This window comes from Argiope bruennichi, chromosome 7 (assembly GCF_947563725.1).
Source record: "Argiope bruennichi chromosome 7, qqArgBrue1.1, whole genome shotgun sequence".
NCBI classification, from domain to species: domain Eukaryota; kingdom Metazoa; phylum Arthropoda; class Arachnida; order Araneae; family Araneidae; genus Argiope; species Argiope bruennichi.
In genome coordinates, this window is record NC_079157.1 from 119950307 (window position 1) to 119968091 (window position 17785).

Sequence of the window (17785 nt, forward strand, 5' to 3'; positions counted from 1 at the left end):
ATGCAGCAGTTCGATTAGCTTGCTTAAACAAGGCATATGTACTTTGTGAAATTGATTATTTTTCAATTGATGAGAAATAGATTTGTTCTATATTCTTTATGTGAATATAAAATATGTGAGGAAACATTTGTAAATATTATAAAAAATCATTATTTAAATTGGAAAGAACTTTTTTTAGCGAATTACATTTTCGGTATTCAATAACTATCGAAGTGAACTTCTAGAAGAACATTTTTGCAAATATAATATTGGAACTTTATTATTGCATAATATTTTTCATTCAATGTATAAAAAAACATTTCTTAAAAAGATTTTTATGACTGTTGTGAGTTTAATGAATTTACTAAGCCATATGAATTTAGAAAAAGAAGGTCATGCACACCAAAGGTCACATTAAAGAATCAAAGAAGAATTGAGTTAAAAATTTATAAATCTTAATGCATTAAATTATCAGTGGTCTGAATTGTGGTAATCATTTTTCCTTTTATAGCGTAGACGCTACTCTGTTAAAATTCTTAAATGTAATTTCCGGCCAAAATAGTAAGGCATGTTTTTTTATTTTCGAACATTATTATAAAAAGACATATATTTGATGATAATTAATGATGAAAAACAATTGAAAGTGAGCAATTGAAGCCTAAATGGGGTCATATTTTTATAATCTTTATAATCATATTTGTAATACTGTCAATTTTTAAGAGAAATTTTTTTATTATTTAATTTACTATTAAAAATTACATAGCAAATATAAATATCTTAACAATCCATTTCCATTTTACAAATAATTTTGTATATATTTAAAAAAAGCTTAAATAATATGATATGTTTTAGGCGAAATATTCCAGACAAAAAAAAAAAAATAATTGCTGTATATAGGCTGAGAAATCTAAATATTATCAGTGCTGTGATTTACCTTCCTGTCTTTTTTTTTTGTTTGTTTGTTTTTTCAAATTAACATGCGATTTAATAGGTAGTAGTTAAGGGAAATTAAATAACTTTTAACTAAGTTATAAATAAAAAAAATTATGTTTATTTTCAAATAATAAAATAATGAATTACTATCTCGTTCTTGTTTCCTTCAGTGGTGAAGTTATATTTAGCCGCTGAACTTTCTTTTCCTTTCAAAAAAAAAAAAAAATCGGGCTTAATCAGATAAAAATGATGTTTCAAGGACTGAAAAAGGATACTTGTAATTGCATCAGTTTACATTTAAAGTTTATGTATTGATAAAAATGATTCTTAATGAAAGATCTTGAAATACGATAAATACTCTATGATGTATAAATGTTCTTGAGAACTGAGGAAGTAATGAAAAAAGAAGAAAAATTTTAGCAGCTTTATTATTGTGAAAATGCAGATACATGTATTCTTTTAAGTTTGGAAATTCCTAGATGATTATACAACTCCATTGTAAAATGCCCCGATTGTTCCACATGTTTTGAAATGAAGTTACAGTAAATATTCCGTCTCAAAGAACGGTGCCCAAAAGGTCCCCAAGAAGTTTGACAATACCATCAAGCAATGCATTTAAGCCTCCAAGCAGACCTGGATCAGAACTTTCTGTGGCAGTCATGGCGGGTTGAGTAGTCGCATCCATACCATCATTATTTCTTGGGGATCTTTTAATTCTTTTGACCATCTTCATAGAACCAATCAAACCATCTTTGTGGACCCTCGGAGCCTCTTTGGTTAGATCTCTCAATGAAGACGGTTTACTTGAGACAAGTGTGACAACAGCAATGCAGAATACCATAATCCAGAAAAGCTTCATCTGAAAGGATAGAAGGAAAGAACACATATACATTCAATCTAATAGTTATTTTAAAATATTTAAATTTTTTTTCTTGGTAATATTCAAACTGTCATAAATTACTTCTGTTTGACTCAATGATTATGATACAAATTAGGTCTGATTTCATAATAGATAAAAAAAATGTATTTTTTTACAAAGTTACTAATGTAAAAACGATTAACCTAAAAAAAAAAGCATTAGCATGCTGAAAATATGCGGAAACGTGAGATTAAATTGATCATCTTATTAAAAGAGGGAACTCCTAATGTGCACTGCCTAGGGACATACATAAAAAATACATAAATCTGATCCTCAGCAAGTGCGCCGGCATAATAAATCTAATTCTCTGGAACTCCAGCCACTTAATTAGTTGGAGTAGTCACAGCCAAAACTTTCTCGCATTGTCTTTTATAAGAACGCTAATCACACCACACCCCCTCCCTGGCATAAAAAATGTAGATCTTGAGCAAGCCATATAAGTCATAGAGCTCAAATTTTTATTTTCAGTGTTCCGCACATGGGAATTTTGTGATTCATAGCACAGTTAAAGAAAACAGAGCTGCAGATATAGACCAAAATTTGCCACCAAACTACTAGTTTAATAAAAAAATCGCGAACTAATTTGCATTCATTTATTTTATTGTGTTTTTGAGTTATCACACGTTTACATGTATGCAAAAGTAGAAACCTATTCAATGGTGAATTCTTTGATAGATATTGTCACGTAGGTTCTTTAGTGTGGAACTAAATGACACACACAAGAAGTAGAGCTAAACCAATTTATTAACTCAAAACTGAGAACACAGTGACTGACAGATCTTCTGCTTTTATGCTAGCAGGGAAAGTTCCAGAATACTTTTCTGGAGACAGTAAGAAAAGTCCAGAACACTTGTCTGGTAAAGTAATGGAATGTCCAGAATCTTCTGGAACATGAAATAAAGGAAAACATAAAATCAAGGAATTAAATATTAACACAGACTGTGAATCGCATTGTCTCTAGCGGGATTCGAACTTACGATCTCTTGATTAAGAGACCAGTGCTATGACCATTCGGCCATGGAGAGTCGACCGCCTATTTTCAAGGCGGCATTATGATTAGAAAATTGATACAGATATAAGTTTCAAATGTTAAAACTGTATACAAAATTCTATTTTTATAGTTTTTACATTTTGTAGTTATCATGTTCCTTTATTGTCAAACAGGCGGATAAACATAAATCCTAAGAATGGATTTTGCTCAAAGTTTGAAAAAAAAAATCTACAAATTTCGTATACAAAATGACATAACAAATTCTCCGAGGTTTTTTTTTTTTTTTGTTATCGTGTTTACAAACGCAGACAAATATAATTCCAAAAATATGTTTTTCGAAGTCATTGAGATCTGAAAGAAGAAGAATCATGGTATCGTCAAAATCTCGAGTTCGGATTTTTTTATGGTTATAATTATTTGATCTTTGTACTAGAAAATAAAAGGATTTTCTTAGCCAAGGACAATAGTAAATTATAGAGGGAAAAGGGCAATTGGATGGTCTTCATGATCGTCGACTCTCCGAAGATTAGTCTCAATATCAGCAAAACAGCTAATCTTTTTGCTTTTGACTTGTATAGCGACGGTTGAAGTACTCAAATAATGATTGCTTTACCAAAACCCCTCACTGAATAGTGGGATCTGGATGCAGATTTCTTGTGAGCGAAAGTGGTACCTGAACATTGATACAGTGACAAAGGAATTACAACACAACAGCTACAACAAAAAACTGAGCTCAATACAATTCAGGATCCTTAGCAACAAACTTGCGCGCTTGACAAGACATAGCTTACAAAGAATCGCTCCTATAATAAAGAAGACTGTGCGTGTGCTACGCTCTATAGGGCAGAAGATCTGCTGTGTATAGCTAACAAGCCTGGCACTTATGTACCTTGGGGGATGGAAATGTGAATCCAAAAGAGTTTTCTTTTTGAAATTTTCATAAGAATTTTAATTAATTAATAATTAAGCTAAATTTTTCTGTTTTCCGCAATAACTTCCAAAAATATTATTGCAGAAAAATAAATTTAAAATGTAAAATAGTATTTTTTTAATGATAATCGTACGGAAATTTTCCTGCCTTTTGGCAATATATATATATATATATATATATATATATATATATATATATATATATATATATGTAGTGACGAGCGCTTGTTGGCGAGCGCCATCTGCTGGTTGTTAGACGGAGTTGACGCTGGTTAGACGACTAGCATCTAAAGCACAACACGCTGTGTATGAGACGGACGAGTCCATTGAATGACGTAGGGATAAGGTTTAAAGAGGAAGAGACTAGTTTTTGTTTACAAAACTGCAGGAGTTAGCCAATTGTACAGACAAAGGATACCGACGTGCTCTAATTGGTAGATTTCTTTCTCACAGAATTTTCTGTGCTGTATTTGCTGCAACCAATACGTGTTATTTAGTTTCATTTATGCGTTCTTTTTCGTCTGAACTTTTTCAAAACGGAGAAAATAAATCTTCATAGAAATATAAGTATATAGTAATTGAGATTGATGGAAATTTGTCTGTTTTCCGTATTTCCGATATTATAAATAATTAGCGTGAAGAAATATTAAAATAAGACTTGAAAATCAAGCTTTTATAAGCTACTATAAAATATCTATATGCAGATATATTATATTTATTAAGATATTTCGATGACATTAAACGGTATAGAAATCATTATAATTCTTACTGAATATGCATGTGCAAGAAGAGATTTATTTTTTTAATTTTATATTAAAATTATTACCATTAGATGTCTATCTGGAAATGTATTATGTTTATTAAGTTATTTTCGATGAAATTAAATGGTATAGAAATCTTTTCAATTCACTCTGAATATGCATATAAAATATCATAAGAGGAGACATATTGAATCCAGAGAGATTCAAAATAAATGAATTAAAAATCAAACTGTTTATTTTGCTGATTTTTTAAATTTAAATATGATATTAAAATTTATCTATATTTATCTGAAAACAAAATATATAATTTTATTAAAAAAAGAGTTCAAATTTAGATAAAATTCTTACTTGTGGCAATAAAAAAATTACTTCACTTATAAATTCATATTCTAAAATATGAAACGTTGATGGTATGTATCAAGAAAGAGATAAATGTAGTAAAGTGGTGAGCACCAGTTGCTCCTCGAATATTTCAACTCTGTTATGGATAAAAATCACAATATTTTTGACTTATCTTGCAATGAAGAAACAACATTCCCAATGGTTTCATTTTTTAAGGATTGCCCAGAGATTTCTGACTTTTCTTTGAGCTGTAAACTTTTAGGAAGTTCTTTTTTGGCAAACTGGAATTTTCAGAAAACAGAGAATTGAATTCTGTTTAGTTATTAACTTAATATCAAGATTTATAAATATATAAATAGTTTATATATCTCTTTTGAATACTTATTGCTTGCATTTTTGTAACACATATTTTAGGAAGGGATTAAAGAATATGAACAAAAATCAGAAACAGTTAGGCGTGTTCAGAAAACACACAAATCAACTGGGCGCCTTAATGTTTATAAATGTGACTTAATATGCCAGCACAATGTGCGACAAGTAATAACTAATATTTCATATTTTATTGCTTCAAATGCATTACATGTGTGATTTTAGACACTTTTTATTTTATTATTTAGATAATAACAAGGTTAGATTTAAAGTTTATTTGCATGTGGCAAGAGACATATTTGTATCTATCTAGTTACAGATATATTTAATTCCAGCAAATTTCATTATAATAAATATTTGTATTATTCATGTTTTTTAAATTGTTTTAGTGTTACAAATCCTTAAAAGTTTTAGAGCTTCCATACTCTGTACTATATATTGACATATATTTTTAACCAAAGTCTGATCTAAAGTTCATTTTGCTTGAGGCATGAATGATATTTGGTGCCCCCCTTGTTACACAGCACTTAGCAAATGGTGCATAGTTTATATGTATTTTCCTCATAAGGAAATATTTTTTCTTTTTATTCTATTTTCAATCTTCTGATCAGTTCGATGAATAAAAGAAAGTCCAGTGATTTTTTTGTGTGTGTGCTGTTATTTGTGATCTTCACAATGCACATTTCATTAATAAGAGCACATTTTATGTTAAGAAAACATTTTAAAAATTTCAGATCTAGACCTGAATCAATAAAATTTTTAATTTGCAAACATACTAATTATATTTGTCAAAAATTAGAAACGAATGATAACTCGCAACAAAATGTAGATAACATTGAAGACAATTTAATTATACATATCGAAATCACTGAAGACCTAAATATTAGGAAAAATCGAATGATTCAACATTTAAAAGAACTGCAATCAATAATATTAGAATGGGACACATTACATCCTCTTCCAAATGTGGAAGAAAAAATCAAAGCCATAAAAGCAAGTTTTCAGGTAGACACTGCTTCGACTAGTAGTTCTCATAAAGAAAAGGAAATGTTAAAAGTATCCAAAGCTCCACCAAACAAACATATTAGCAAACAAAGAAAATTTATAGTAAAGAGGAAAAAATCAAAACAAAATCCTCAATAACAATTTTTTAAACTAATTATTGTATTTAAGTTAAATGTTATTTTAAATTATATTAGAAATATTAGTCCTTGAGAGACTTTAATAGAAATTTTGGAAAATGTATATTTCTGTATAAATGTGTGTATTTTTTCTTTTTTATTTACATATAAATAAAGTATTTCTATTTTTTTATTTGAAATTTTTATAAATTTACAAGGACTGCCTAGTTATTAATTTAATTTAATTTCATTTTTTCTTTATTTCATTTAAAGGAGTGCAAAATAATAATAAAAAAAACATGTTGACATAGATTTAAGTAATTGAATGAAAATAAGAGAGTAGATATTTGAATAAACAATACAAAAAGCCTTGAGTTTCATTACAATAACAAAAAATGTGGTACTTATGAATTGACAGAGAAAGATTGGCGATTCGTTGGCGATAACACGATTTTTTTTTTTTTTTTTGTATAAACAGCACATGCAAATGCTTGTTTTCTTCTCATAATTTATCGCTTATAGGTTGATGCACTTTGGTGTTACATTTAGAGATTTTTGGCCCTTCCGTCGTTAATTACTATCAAAATATACTTTAAAGGGGAAAGTATTGAGTAATTCATTAAAACAGGAAAAATCAATGAAAAACATAATTCTTGTATGAAAACCCATATGATATTTTAAAAAAATAACATCTTAATGGCAGTTTTTAATGATTGAATAAAATTTTTTAAAAAGCGATTGAGTTAAATGGTTTGAGTCTTAGTCCAACAACAATATATATAAATATATACTTCTTCAAAGGTAAGGGGAGGGGGAAATCTTCGTAAATTACTCGTAACTTCAAAAGAAATTTAATCCACAATTAGAATATCTGTAAATAATATTTAAATCGCAGAAAGAGCGCCTTTAAATGGTATTTAATCATTAGGTAATGTACCTGCAATATATATTTTCATTCAATCGTAGTAAATTATTAGTAATATAAAATTAATTTAATTCACTACTTAAATTTTAATTAATTTTTTATTTTAAAATTGTGGTGGAAACATTCACTAAAGTATTCTGATACAGATAAAAATGAGCTGGTAGATCAAATTGTTAATTAATTTAGAATTTTGAATAGCGTTTGTTTGTTAGTGATGGAAAATACTCGGTTTCGTTTTCGGATGCAGTATTTCTATAAAAAATTACATAACTTGAATTCTATTATTCATAAAAAAAAAATTAAGAAAACACAGATGTGGGGATCCAAATAAATAGGCTTTAAAACAAAACAATAAAAAACTCAATCTTTAAAAAAAAAAACCCAATCTGCCTTTTCAATGAAGTAAGATTCCTTCAATCCTCAACATAGCTGCGGACGAAAGCAGCAACACGGTTGCGTATGATAACCGGACTTACCTACGAATAAAATAGATTCGCCCATCCAATCCACAACCGTGTTGAGCTTTAGCCGCTAGTGGTTAGACGGGGAGCAGATCAGACGGATCTGGACGAGAGTGAAGACGTGGCAGATCAGACGGATCTGGACGAGCGTAAAGACGTGTCAGATCAGACGGATCTGGAGGAAAGTAAAGACGTGGCAGATCAGACGGATCTGGACGAGAGTAAAGACGTGTCAGATCAGACGGATCTGGACGAAGTAAAGACGAGACTAGACGAGACGCGACGTATTCGACGAAATCTACTGAATGTTCAATTCTTTTATGTTAATGTATATATATCCTAAATGTCCTAATCGTCCTAAATGTAATTAAATGTGCGTTCTAAAATAGTAGTGATTTCTGAGTCCTACAAATATGGGGGTTCGGCCGGGATATTAATGAAGACCGGCACATAGACGAAAGAAGAGCCAAACAGGAGTGAAATTTGACGTGCTACAATAAACCTTTTGGATACCAACTCCTTGTGGACTGACGCAGTGTGGATCGACGTTGAAGAAATTGTGAGTACAATTTTGATTTATTCTCAAGTATGGCATTTCTTACACGAGCACGAAAGAGCGACTTACTAACTTTAGTAGACGAATTAGAACTAACGGCACCACAGGATGCCAAAGTGCGACAGTTAGTTACAATGATAACAAAGTCGACAGACTATGACGAAAAGTTCGTAAAAGATTTACTTTTAACTATCACTCAGGAGCGCGAAAGGTTAGATGCTGAAAAGGCCAAAGCCGAAAAGGCTAAGGCAGAAGCCGAAAAGAATGAGCGTGAATATACTTTGAAAAAGTTAGAACTTGAGTTAAAAAGTAGAGAAAATACTTTAACTGCATCAGATATGCCTAAGACTGATATATTAAAATTGCTAAAGAATTACGATAATAGCGGAGACATAAGTGTTTACCTTTCGTTATTTGAGAAACAAATAAGTAGGGCTAACATCGCAAAAGAAAACTGGATTTCTTATTTACTCGGGTTATTACCATTGGATATAGTCAATTTAATTGCTCGCGAACCTGATCCATCAGCTAATGACTATGATTACATAAAAAAACTCTTGCTTAAAAGATTTAAATTAACTTCCGAACAACTCAGACAGAAGTTCTTTACTCACAAACGAGATTCTTCTTCATCATGGCGGGATTTCGGTTTTGAACTGAATAACTTTTTTGAGGAATGGATAAATTGTTTAGAAATAACCGATTTTGAAGATTTAAAGCAGCTAATGGTCGTTGACCAGTTAAAGAGTAAAATACCAAATGACGTACGCGATCATTTCCTCGACGATTTACCCAAAATAAAGAAAGTAGAAGATTTGGTTAATAAACTGGACGAATATGAAGCTGCACGAAGTCACCTTAAAAAGGAAACAAACAGAAATTGGCGTGTTTCCGAAAACAGAAGTAAATTTGATATCGCGAAAGAAGCTAAAAATTCACCATTGCCGTTCGTTCGTGCTCAAAAGAATTATGCTGATGATAATTACTATAACAAGAGTAATAATAAATGTTTTAATTGTAATGAGACTGGCCACAAATCAACTAATTGCAAGTTTAAAAACAAAGGATTGAAATGTTTCCAATGTGGTAACTTTGGCCACAAAGCCAGTAACTGCCCGCAAAGAGATTTTAAAGTGTCTCTCTCTAATAAAGTATATACTCGTAACTCTCCAAAAACTGTAAATAAGCTTAGTAAAAATGTTGAAATAAATGGTGTAAATTGTGATGCATTAATTGATACTGGAAGTGATATTACTATGATTAATTATGATTTTTATTTGAAAATTGGTAAACCTAATTTAACGACTGATAATGTGAAATTAGCTGGTATAAGTGGCGATAGCATTACTCCTCTAGGTTTTTTTTATTGTGATATATTAATTGATGAATATGTAATATCAACTAATGTATATGTGTTAGAAATAATGCCGAACGAAATAATCATCGGCATGGACATATTAAATAACCTAAGCTTTTCATTCCAAGAAAATCAAATTATCATTCATGAAAAAAGCCCAAATAAATTACACCCGGCTGGTGAGAAACGAGGTCAAGGTCACATCACTACGTTCCTCAGAGCTGAAAAGAGACAGTCAGGCACCTATTTTTGCTGAGGCTGGCAATAAAATAAATACACATCCTCTCCCATACTTCATTCATTTAACGGATTCGATAAACTATGATGAAATCGACATGAGTCATGTAAAAAAACCGTTGAGACAGGAAATAAATCGTCTTTTAAATAAGTATTCGCCAAACAAAACAAAAAGTACGGATTTGCAAATGAAAATAATATTGAGCGATGATATTCCGATTAGTCATAACCCTCGAAGGCTGCCTTTTAAAGAACAAAAATTCGTTGAAACTCAGATTGATAAATGGTTACAGGAAGGGATAATAAAACCTAGTTGCTCTAATTACTCTTCACCTGTGGTTTTATCCAAGAAGAAGGATGACAGTTATAGGTTATGCATTGATTATCGTAAGCTAAATAAAAAGATGATTAAAGATCGGTACCCTTTACCCCTCATAGAAGATTTGCTAGACAAACTTGAGCAATCAAAAATATTTACTACTTTGGACTTGAAAAACGGGTTTTTTCATGTAGACGTAGAGAAAGATAGCACAAAATTTACGTCTTTTGTAACACATCATGGGCAGTGGGAATTTCTTAAAGTACCATTTGGACTTTCCAATAGTCCGAGTGTATTTCAGCGTTACATTAATGTGATATTTAGGAATTTGATGCTAGATGGAACTGTACTGATTTATATGGATGACATTATTATTCCATCCATAGCTGTACAAAAGTTTCCACAACCACAAACTGTTAAACAAGTACAAAGCTTTTTAGGCCTTACTAGCTATTTTCGGAAATTCATACCCCACTATTCAAAAATCGCAAAACCGCTTAGTGATCTACTAAGAAAAGACATTGCATTTAAGTTTGAATCTGAACAAAAGGAAGCTTTTCAAAAACTCAAAGATATTTTAACTCAGGAGCCAATTTTGCATCTCTATCAACAGGGATCAGTTTTAGAACTCCATACAGATGCTAGCAGTCAGGGATTCGGAGCAGTGCTGCTGCAACAGGGAACCGACAATAAGTTTTATCCTATTCATTATTTTAGTCGAAAAACATCTCCACAACAAGAAAAATATAGTAGCTATGAATTAGAAGTTTTGGCTGTGATCGAAGCGTTAAAAAAATTTAGACATTATTTACTGGGTTCTAAATTTAAAATTGTGACTGATTGTTCCGCTTTTCAACAAACTATGAGTAAAAGAGATCTTACACCAAAAGTTGCAAGATGGGCTTTACAATTAGAGGAATTTGATTACCAAATTGTTCACAGATCAGGAAAACAAATGGCACACGTAGATTCTCTTAGTCGAAACGCAGTACTTGTTGTTACTCGTTCATATAGTGAAGTGACCACTAAAATAGCCAATGCTCAAAATCAGGACGAATTCCTTAAGAAATTAAAAGCTTTGATAGATAAGCAAGAAGACGGTGAACACATTGTGAGAAATGGAGTTTTATACAAATACGATAATGGTAGAGAATTGCCCATAGTCCCAGAAGCGTTACAAAGAGAAATTATTCGAGAAATTCACAATAAAGGACGGACCAAATACAACTTCCACAGCAGCCGATTTTATGAAAGCATGGTCTTCAGACTAAAAGAAAAAAAAAAAAAATGTTTATTGTTTTATCCAGATACTGTTTTCTTTTTTTTATTCTTTCAGATTTTTCTACTATAACTTTCGAGGACGAAAGAGACGTCAGGATCGCCGAATGTAGTGACGAGCGCTTGTTGGCGAGCGCCATCTGCTGGTTGTTAGACGGAGTTGTCGCTGGTTAGACGGGGAGCAGATCAGACGGATCTGGACGAGAGTGAAGACGTGGCAGATCAGACGGATCTGGACGAGCGTAAAGACGTGGCAGATCAGACGGATCTGGACGAGAGTAAAGACGTGTCAGATCAGACGGATCTGGACGAAGTAAAGACGAGACGCGACGTATTCGACGAAATCTACTGAATGTTCAATTCTTTTATGTTAATGTATATATATCCTAAATGTCCTAATCGTCCTAAATGTAATTAAATGTGCGTTCTAAAATAGTAGTGATTTCTGAGTCCTACATATATATATATATATATACTAGCCGCCTTTGGCGACCAGCCGGTTCGCCAGTATTACCGCTCGATACAATTTTCAATTAAATATTTTAAGTAACTGGTCTCTTAATAGATTCTCAAACAAAACATTTTTAATCTTCAAATTTTGATAGTCATACCAAACTTATACTGTTGTTTAGATCGTTTCGTTCAATTTACTATATATGTTTTCCTAATGTGTTGTCATTTCCGGTAAAACTTCAACTTTAATTTAAAGTGGAAATGATGAAATTGCAATTAAATAAAGACATTTTTAATAAAACCAAGCGTTTTATTTTATTTATCACCTTTATTTTTATTTATTTATTTATTATTATTATTATTATTGAATATGAGTATTGCAAACAGAATCGTTCGGTATTTAAGTCTTATGTGAACTACAAAATATTTTTCATAATTTATGTAATATCTCAAACAATAATTCAACAAAAATTTCTCAGATTCAGCATAAAATTCAGTTTTTAGCTTTGCTTTCAAAAGGATTGAAATGAAATCATTAATAATATTTTGTTCCGGCCTATAAATATATTTCAAAAATTATGAAGTCTAAATTTAATGCAGTAAGGTATCATATTCTGAGAAATATTCTGGTCACACCAAATTTTAAATAAATGAATGAATGTTTCTATTTCCCACGATCAACTAAGACTTATTTATGAAGTTTTCAATGTTAAAAATTTAGAAAAACTCAACATTTTCATAATCATAGGCCAATTAATCTTGAGAAACCTGCGCGCCGATTGGCGTATTTTGTTTGAAACGATCGATGGGACATCTAAAATTATTCTTTTTTTATTGAATAGTGATATTCAAATTTTCATAAATCAGTCAGTTTAAGTGATTGATTTAGTTGATTGGAAATTAATTATTTTTACTTAAAATATTAGTGTTTCAAGAACATTTTGTTAATCGTGATTTCCACAGCAGAAGCTTTATGTAAAATCAAAAATTCGTTACTTATTAGAGCATTTATTGAATCAAGTTACATAAAATATAATCATTTTCCATTTAAACCATTTTAGCAGATCTGTATCTTACTAAAGGTTTACAAATTAGCTGTGTGGCCCTGATTTGAATGGATATCCTGTTCATATTAAACAAAACTTACCTTAAAATAAAACTGATTTATTGGATTAATAATATAGAGAGTGTAAAAGATCATAAAATAATTTTTCTTGAATTTATTTTTTAGAAAAAATAATATTTCATATTTGTTTCATTTCCTACAGCCACGTACCGAAAATTATATTTTGGCAGATTTCATTTCCAAAAAGATTTAATTTATTTTTAATTGGAGCTTTAATCAATGTGATGGCAACACTTCGAAAAGAGATAATTTTTTCACATGAATGCGAAGCGTGCTCGTACAGCTTAAATTTTATTTTTATTTTGTATGAAAAAAATTGTTGAAATATAGTTAAAATATTTATTTAAAAATTCATTAAAAATAGAAATTTAATTTTAAGGTTAAAACATTGGTATCATTTAAAAGAAAAATTTTTGATCTTTAACTTCATGTAAAAATCTTTTTTGTGCGGTAATACTTTCGGAAGTTATAGCAGAAACGCGCCAAAATTTCGCTTAATTTTTAAATAAATAAAATTCTAATTAAAAATTCGAAAAAATAACCCCCAGGTGCACATTTCCGGCCTCCAACGTATACACGTGCCAAATTTGGTAGCTGTAGGTTGAATGGTCTGGCCTGTAGAGCGCCAACACACACACACACACACACACATTGAGCTTTATTATAAGTATATATATATATATATATATATATATATATATATATATGCATTTTGTTGATGAAAACTGAAAAGTGCTTTGTACTTACGAGAGGCGTCAAGAATACACAGAAAAATTAATAATGTACTGTTTTAATACTGTAATGTATTATGTAATTACAAAAGCATAACTGTAACAAGAAGCAAACACAAATCAGTCATTTGTGTTTGCTTCTTGTTTTGGAAGCATTTACTCTTGATCCGAGATAGCATTTTTCGTAGCATAAGTTTCTCGGCCAACTCCGCGTCATCTTGTTCTTCCAAATAGCTCAGCAGTCCGTCGACTTGTTGCAAAGCCGCTTCGCGAGTCTTTCGCATCTGCACAGTGGGCTCTTCTTCGCATTCACTTCGCTCTCCGTCATTCTCGGTCTCTCCCCTTGTTTTCTTCACAATTTCGTCATATGCCAAGCGTTCGAAGCCAGGTTCGTTGACGTCACACTCCAACCACTCGTTAATGTTTTCAACATCGACGTTCTCACCACCCGGAACTGTTTTCACCATATCGGCAAGAGTTGCCGTGGGCGTGTCTACATCTTCACAACTCAAAGGGGTTAGGTTGTTGTTGGCTTCAACATTAGGCATGAGTTTTCTCCATGATTTTGTGAGGGTTGACGGTTTCACTGAGTCCCATGCAGATGCAATATCGTAGATGCTGTCCAAGATTGTGTAGTGTTTCCAAAACTCTTTCAGATCATAAAATTCTTCAATTTTGGTCATTAGCAGCTTGGTTCGGTATGTTCTCTTCATTGTTGCAATGACTCTTTGGTCCAGGGTTGGATTAGCGCAGTAACGTTTGGGACGGGGAGAAATTTTGCAAAAACTTGTCCATCAGATGACTTTAGCACGCTTGTTGCTAGGTGAGAAGGTGCGTTGTCAATCAGTAGCACAGCTTTTTCAGGCAGGTTTTTCGATTTAAGATGTTTACGCACTTGAAGAACAAAGATTTTTTCGAACCATTCTTGAAAAATGTTTCGGTTCATCCATCCTTTTTTTTGGTTAAAGTAATCAACGGGCAAATTTTCTATACTTGTGCCTTTGAAAGATATCGGTTTTTTTGACTTTCCAATGACAACAAATCTAAGTTTATGTCCACCGGTAGCGTTACTGCAAGACATGATAGTGATCCTTTCCTTGCTGCTTTTATGACCCGCCGATTTACTTTCACTTTCAAATGCTAAAATGTGAGTGGGAAGACATGTCCACAAAAGTCCCGATTCGTCGGCATTGTAAATTTGTTCAAAAGATAGCTCTTTTAAAACAAATTCTTCAAATTCATGTTGGAAATCGTCAACTGCTTGTTGGTCACCACTAAGTTTCTCTCCATGAAGTCCAATTTCTCGCATTCCATGTCGCTGCTTAAAACGAGTCAACCAGCCAGAAGACGCATCAAAATTTCCTTTCAGGTCTAACAACTCAAAAAAGGTTTTTGCCTTCGCCGCAATGATAGGACCATTTACAGGAGTACCCTCTTTTCGAACTTGAGTTAACCACTCTGTCAATGCCGTGTGTAGCTCATCAAAGGTAGGGCCCTTCATAATTTTTCGCGTTTTCATTGCGGAAGCACTGTCCGACATTGATGCAAAGTTCACCAGTTTGTCTTTTTGCTTTAGAATGTCACGCAGTGTTGTTTCCGCGATTCCGTAATCCAATTCCATCTGCTGCCTTGTAGCGCCGTTTGCTACTTTGGAAATTAATTCTAGTTTTTGCGCAATCGTCAATACAACCTTCTTTCGTTTTCCTGACATTTTAAATCGGTAACGAAAAACACAAAACCAAAAAGCACAAGCACTGAACACATAATAAAGGTAAGAAATTAACTCCGACCGGTTCGCAAACACTATCAGGCTTAAACGAACAATGGCGAGTGGGAGGAAGTGGACGTGTCAGTAAGATTAAGACGAGAAAGGACCGTGGAGCGGGCACTGCAAGGGTGTGTAAGAAATCACTTACTCATCAGAGGGGAAGGTTCCGAGAGGGCCGAGGGAAGGTTCTGAGAAGGCCGAGGGGAAGGTTCCTTGAAGGCCTGGGATATTTTTGCCATAAATAAGCACGATGTTAGGAAATTGAACGTTTCGCTCTGTTTTGTGAACATTTTTATTTTCTTTACTTTACGCTTGTACAAGAAAAAAAAAAAAAAACTTTGTGCGGCAGGCGCGGATAATCGGGAGTCGACTGTATATTCAAAATGATAATAAGCGATAAAGAACAATATTTATCAGAAATTGTTTTTTATTCGAGAAAAACAGTCCAGAATAGCATTTATTGACGAATAAAGGGTTATTTAAAAAATAAAGTAAATTTAAAATATTTATTTTTAATGAATGACAATAAATAGTGACATAGTATGTGATTCATCACTGGTTAGAGATAGAGGAAATTCTTAATGCTAAAAAATAAGTTTCTCTTGCATTCGGCTAATCCTAGGAAAAAAAACGTTCCTGTATGTTTCCGAACCAGCTGGAGTGGCCACTCTAAAACTTTCTCGCATATTTCTAATTAAGGTGCTATCCCAAAAAATGATTATCCGAATTACCATAACATCTAAGTACAAAAACTAACGTAATATTAATCTTTGACATGAATTTAGCATTCTTATTTAATCTATCATGGGATCTTTGACGAATTTTTAGGCGGTAAATCTCTACCACGCGGTTAATAATATCGAGAATTGGTATTTTGCACGCGTATTTTTCAATCAATTCAGACACAAGTTTGACACAGGACTACCTTTATAATCACAAAATCACATGTCAAGTTTGTTTTATTTAAATCTGCGTTTTGACCTCAGGGGGGGGGCACCTCGAAATGAGGATGAGATGCTTCCGGCATGGTGGTTAGATCTCGCCACCCTGGAGGGCACACTAATAGGTGGGGGATCTGACTCCTCCCATCGATGACGGGACGTACTTCCTTCGGGGAGGGTTGTACCGCGGCCGGTGACGGTCCTTAGGACTCAACCACAGTTCCCGCCAATTGCTGTTGCGGCGGTCCGGTCATTCAGTTTTATGGTTTAAATCCGTGTGCCTTCGCGGCGGGTCGGAGAGTTAGATGGTTGACTTAAGTCTGCGTTTTTGAGTTCTCGCTTTTACATGCTTCTGAAAGATGTTTAACCGACAGATGGGTGACCCCCAGATTGATTTAGCTCAAAATTTGAAATATTTCTACACTATAGATATCAAATCTGTGTGCAGAATTTCATCTTTCTAGTTCTCTTCGTTTTCCAGTTATTGTGTTAACTTATATTCGAACAGCTGGACTGACAAACTCCCTCTGAACGAATTTTGTTCGAAATTTGTTAGAAATCTACAAATCCGATATAAAGACCATAAAACCAAATTACATTCATCGAGCGCAAAGCGTTTTCGAGTTATCTTTGTCACAAGCAGATGAATGGAGAGATAATTTTAAAGATGTGTTTTTCGAATGCAGAGAGGTCTGAACTGTGTCGATTCGCTAATATCTCGAGTTTGAAAATATTTTTTTTGCGATAATAATATTTTCTCTATACTTCGCATACGAGGAAGTAAAAATAAGCGACGCTTCAGGAAAAGGCGTTTTGCACGCTTTAATATGGAATGAATGAATCTATTGTTGCTCCGCTGACTGCATTTCTTGTAAGTTCAACAAATAGTCATCGTATCATAAATAAATTTTCATTTGGTATAAGAAATTTATTGAGGAGTGCTGCATCTGCAAAGAGAAAAACTCTAGTTGTTTTCACAAGTTGTATCAAAATAGTGAGTGCATCCGAATTGTTGTTGTTTATAATAGCACTTGCCATGGACAAGCTCGCTGACAAAGTCAGCGATTTTAAGCCAAGAGGGCGTCTCTTGTTTTAGCCAACTAGGGCCAAGAGTACGTCTTAGCTACTCATGCATCACATTCGCTTGAACAACCCCTTTTTACAGGGGGGCACATTCACGCGTCTCACAGATAGATCAGTTGAAGAACAACCATGGTCGAACCGGGACTGGAACACAGGACGCCCAGATAACGGGGAAGAAGCGCAACTCCTATGCCAGGACGCCGGG

At 32.8% G+C, this 17785-nt stretch overlaps 1 protein-coding gene across 1 annotated transcript; it reads right to left on the reverse strand.

The window, feature by feature from the left end:
- Positions 1-1468: 1468 nt before the first annotated feature.
- On the reverse strand, positions 1469-15499 carry LOC129975553 (jerky protein homolog-like). Its single transcript, XM_056088614.1, has 4 exons — positions 14782-15499; positions 13949-14437; positions 3449-3495; positions 1469-1771 (listed from the first exon to the last, which is right to left on the reverse strand). Exons 1-4 carry the CDS (start codon positions 15497-15499, stop codon positions 1469-1471), a joined length of 1557 nt encoding a protein of 518 aa, XP_055944589.1.
- Between the last annotated feature and the right edge of the window lie 2286 nt (positions 15500-17785).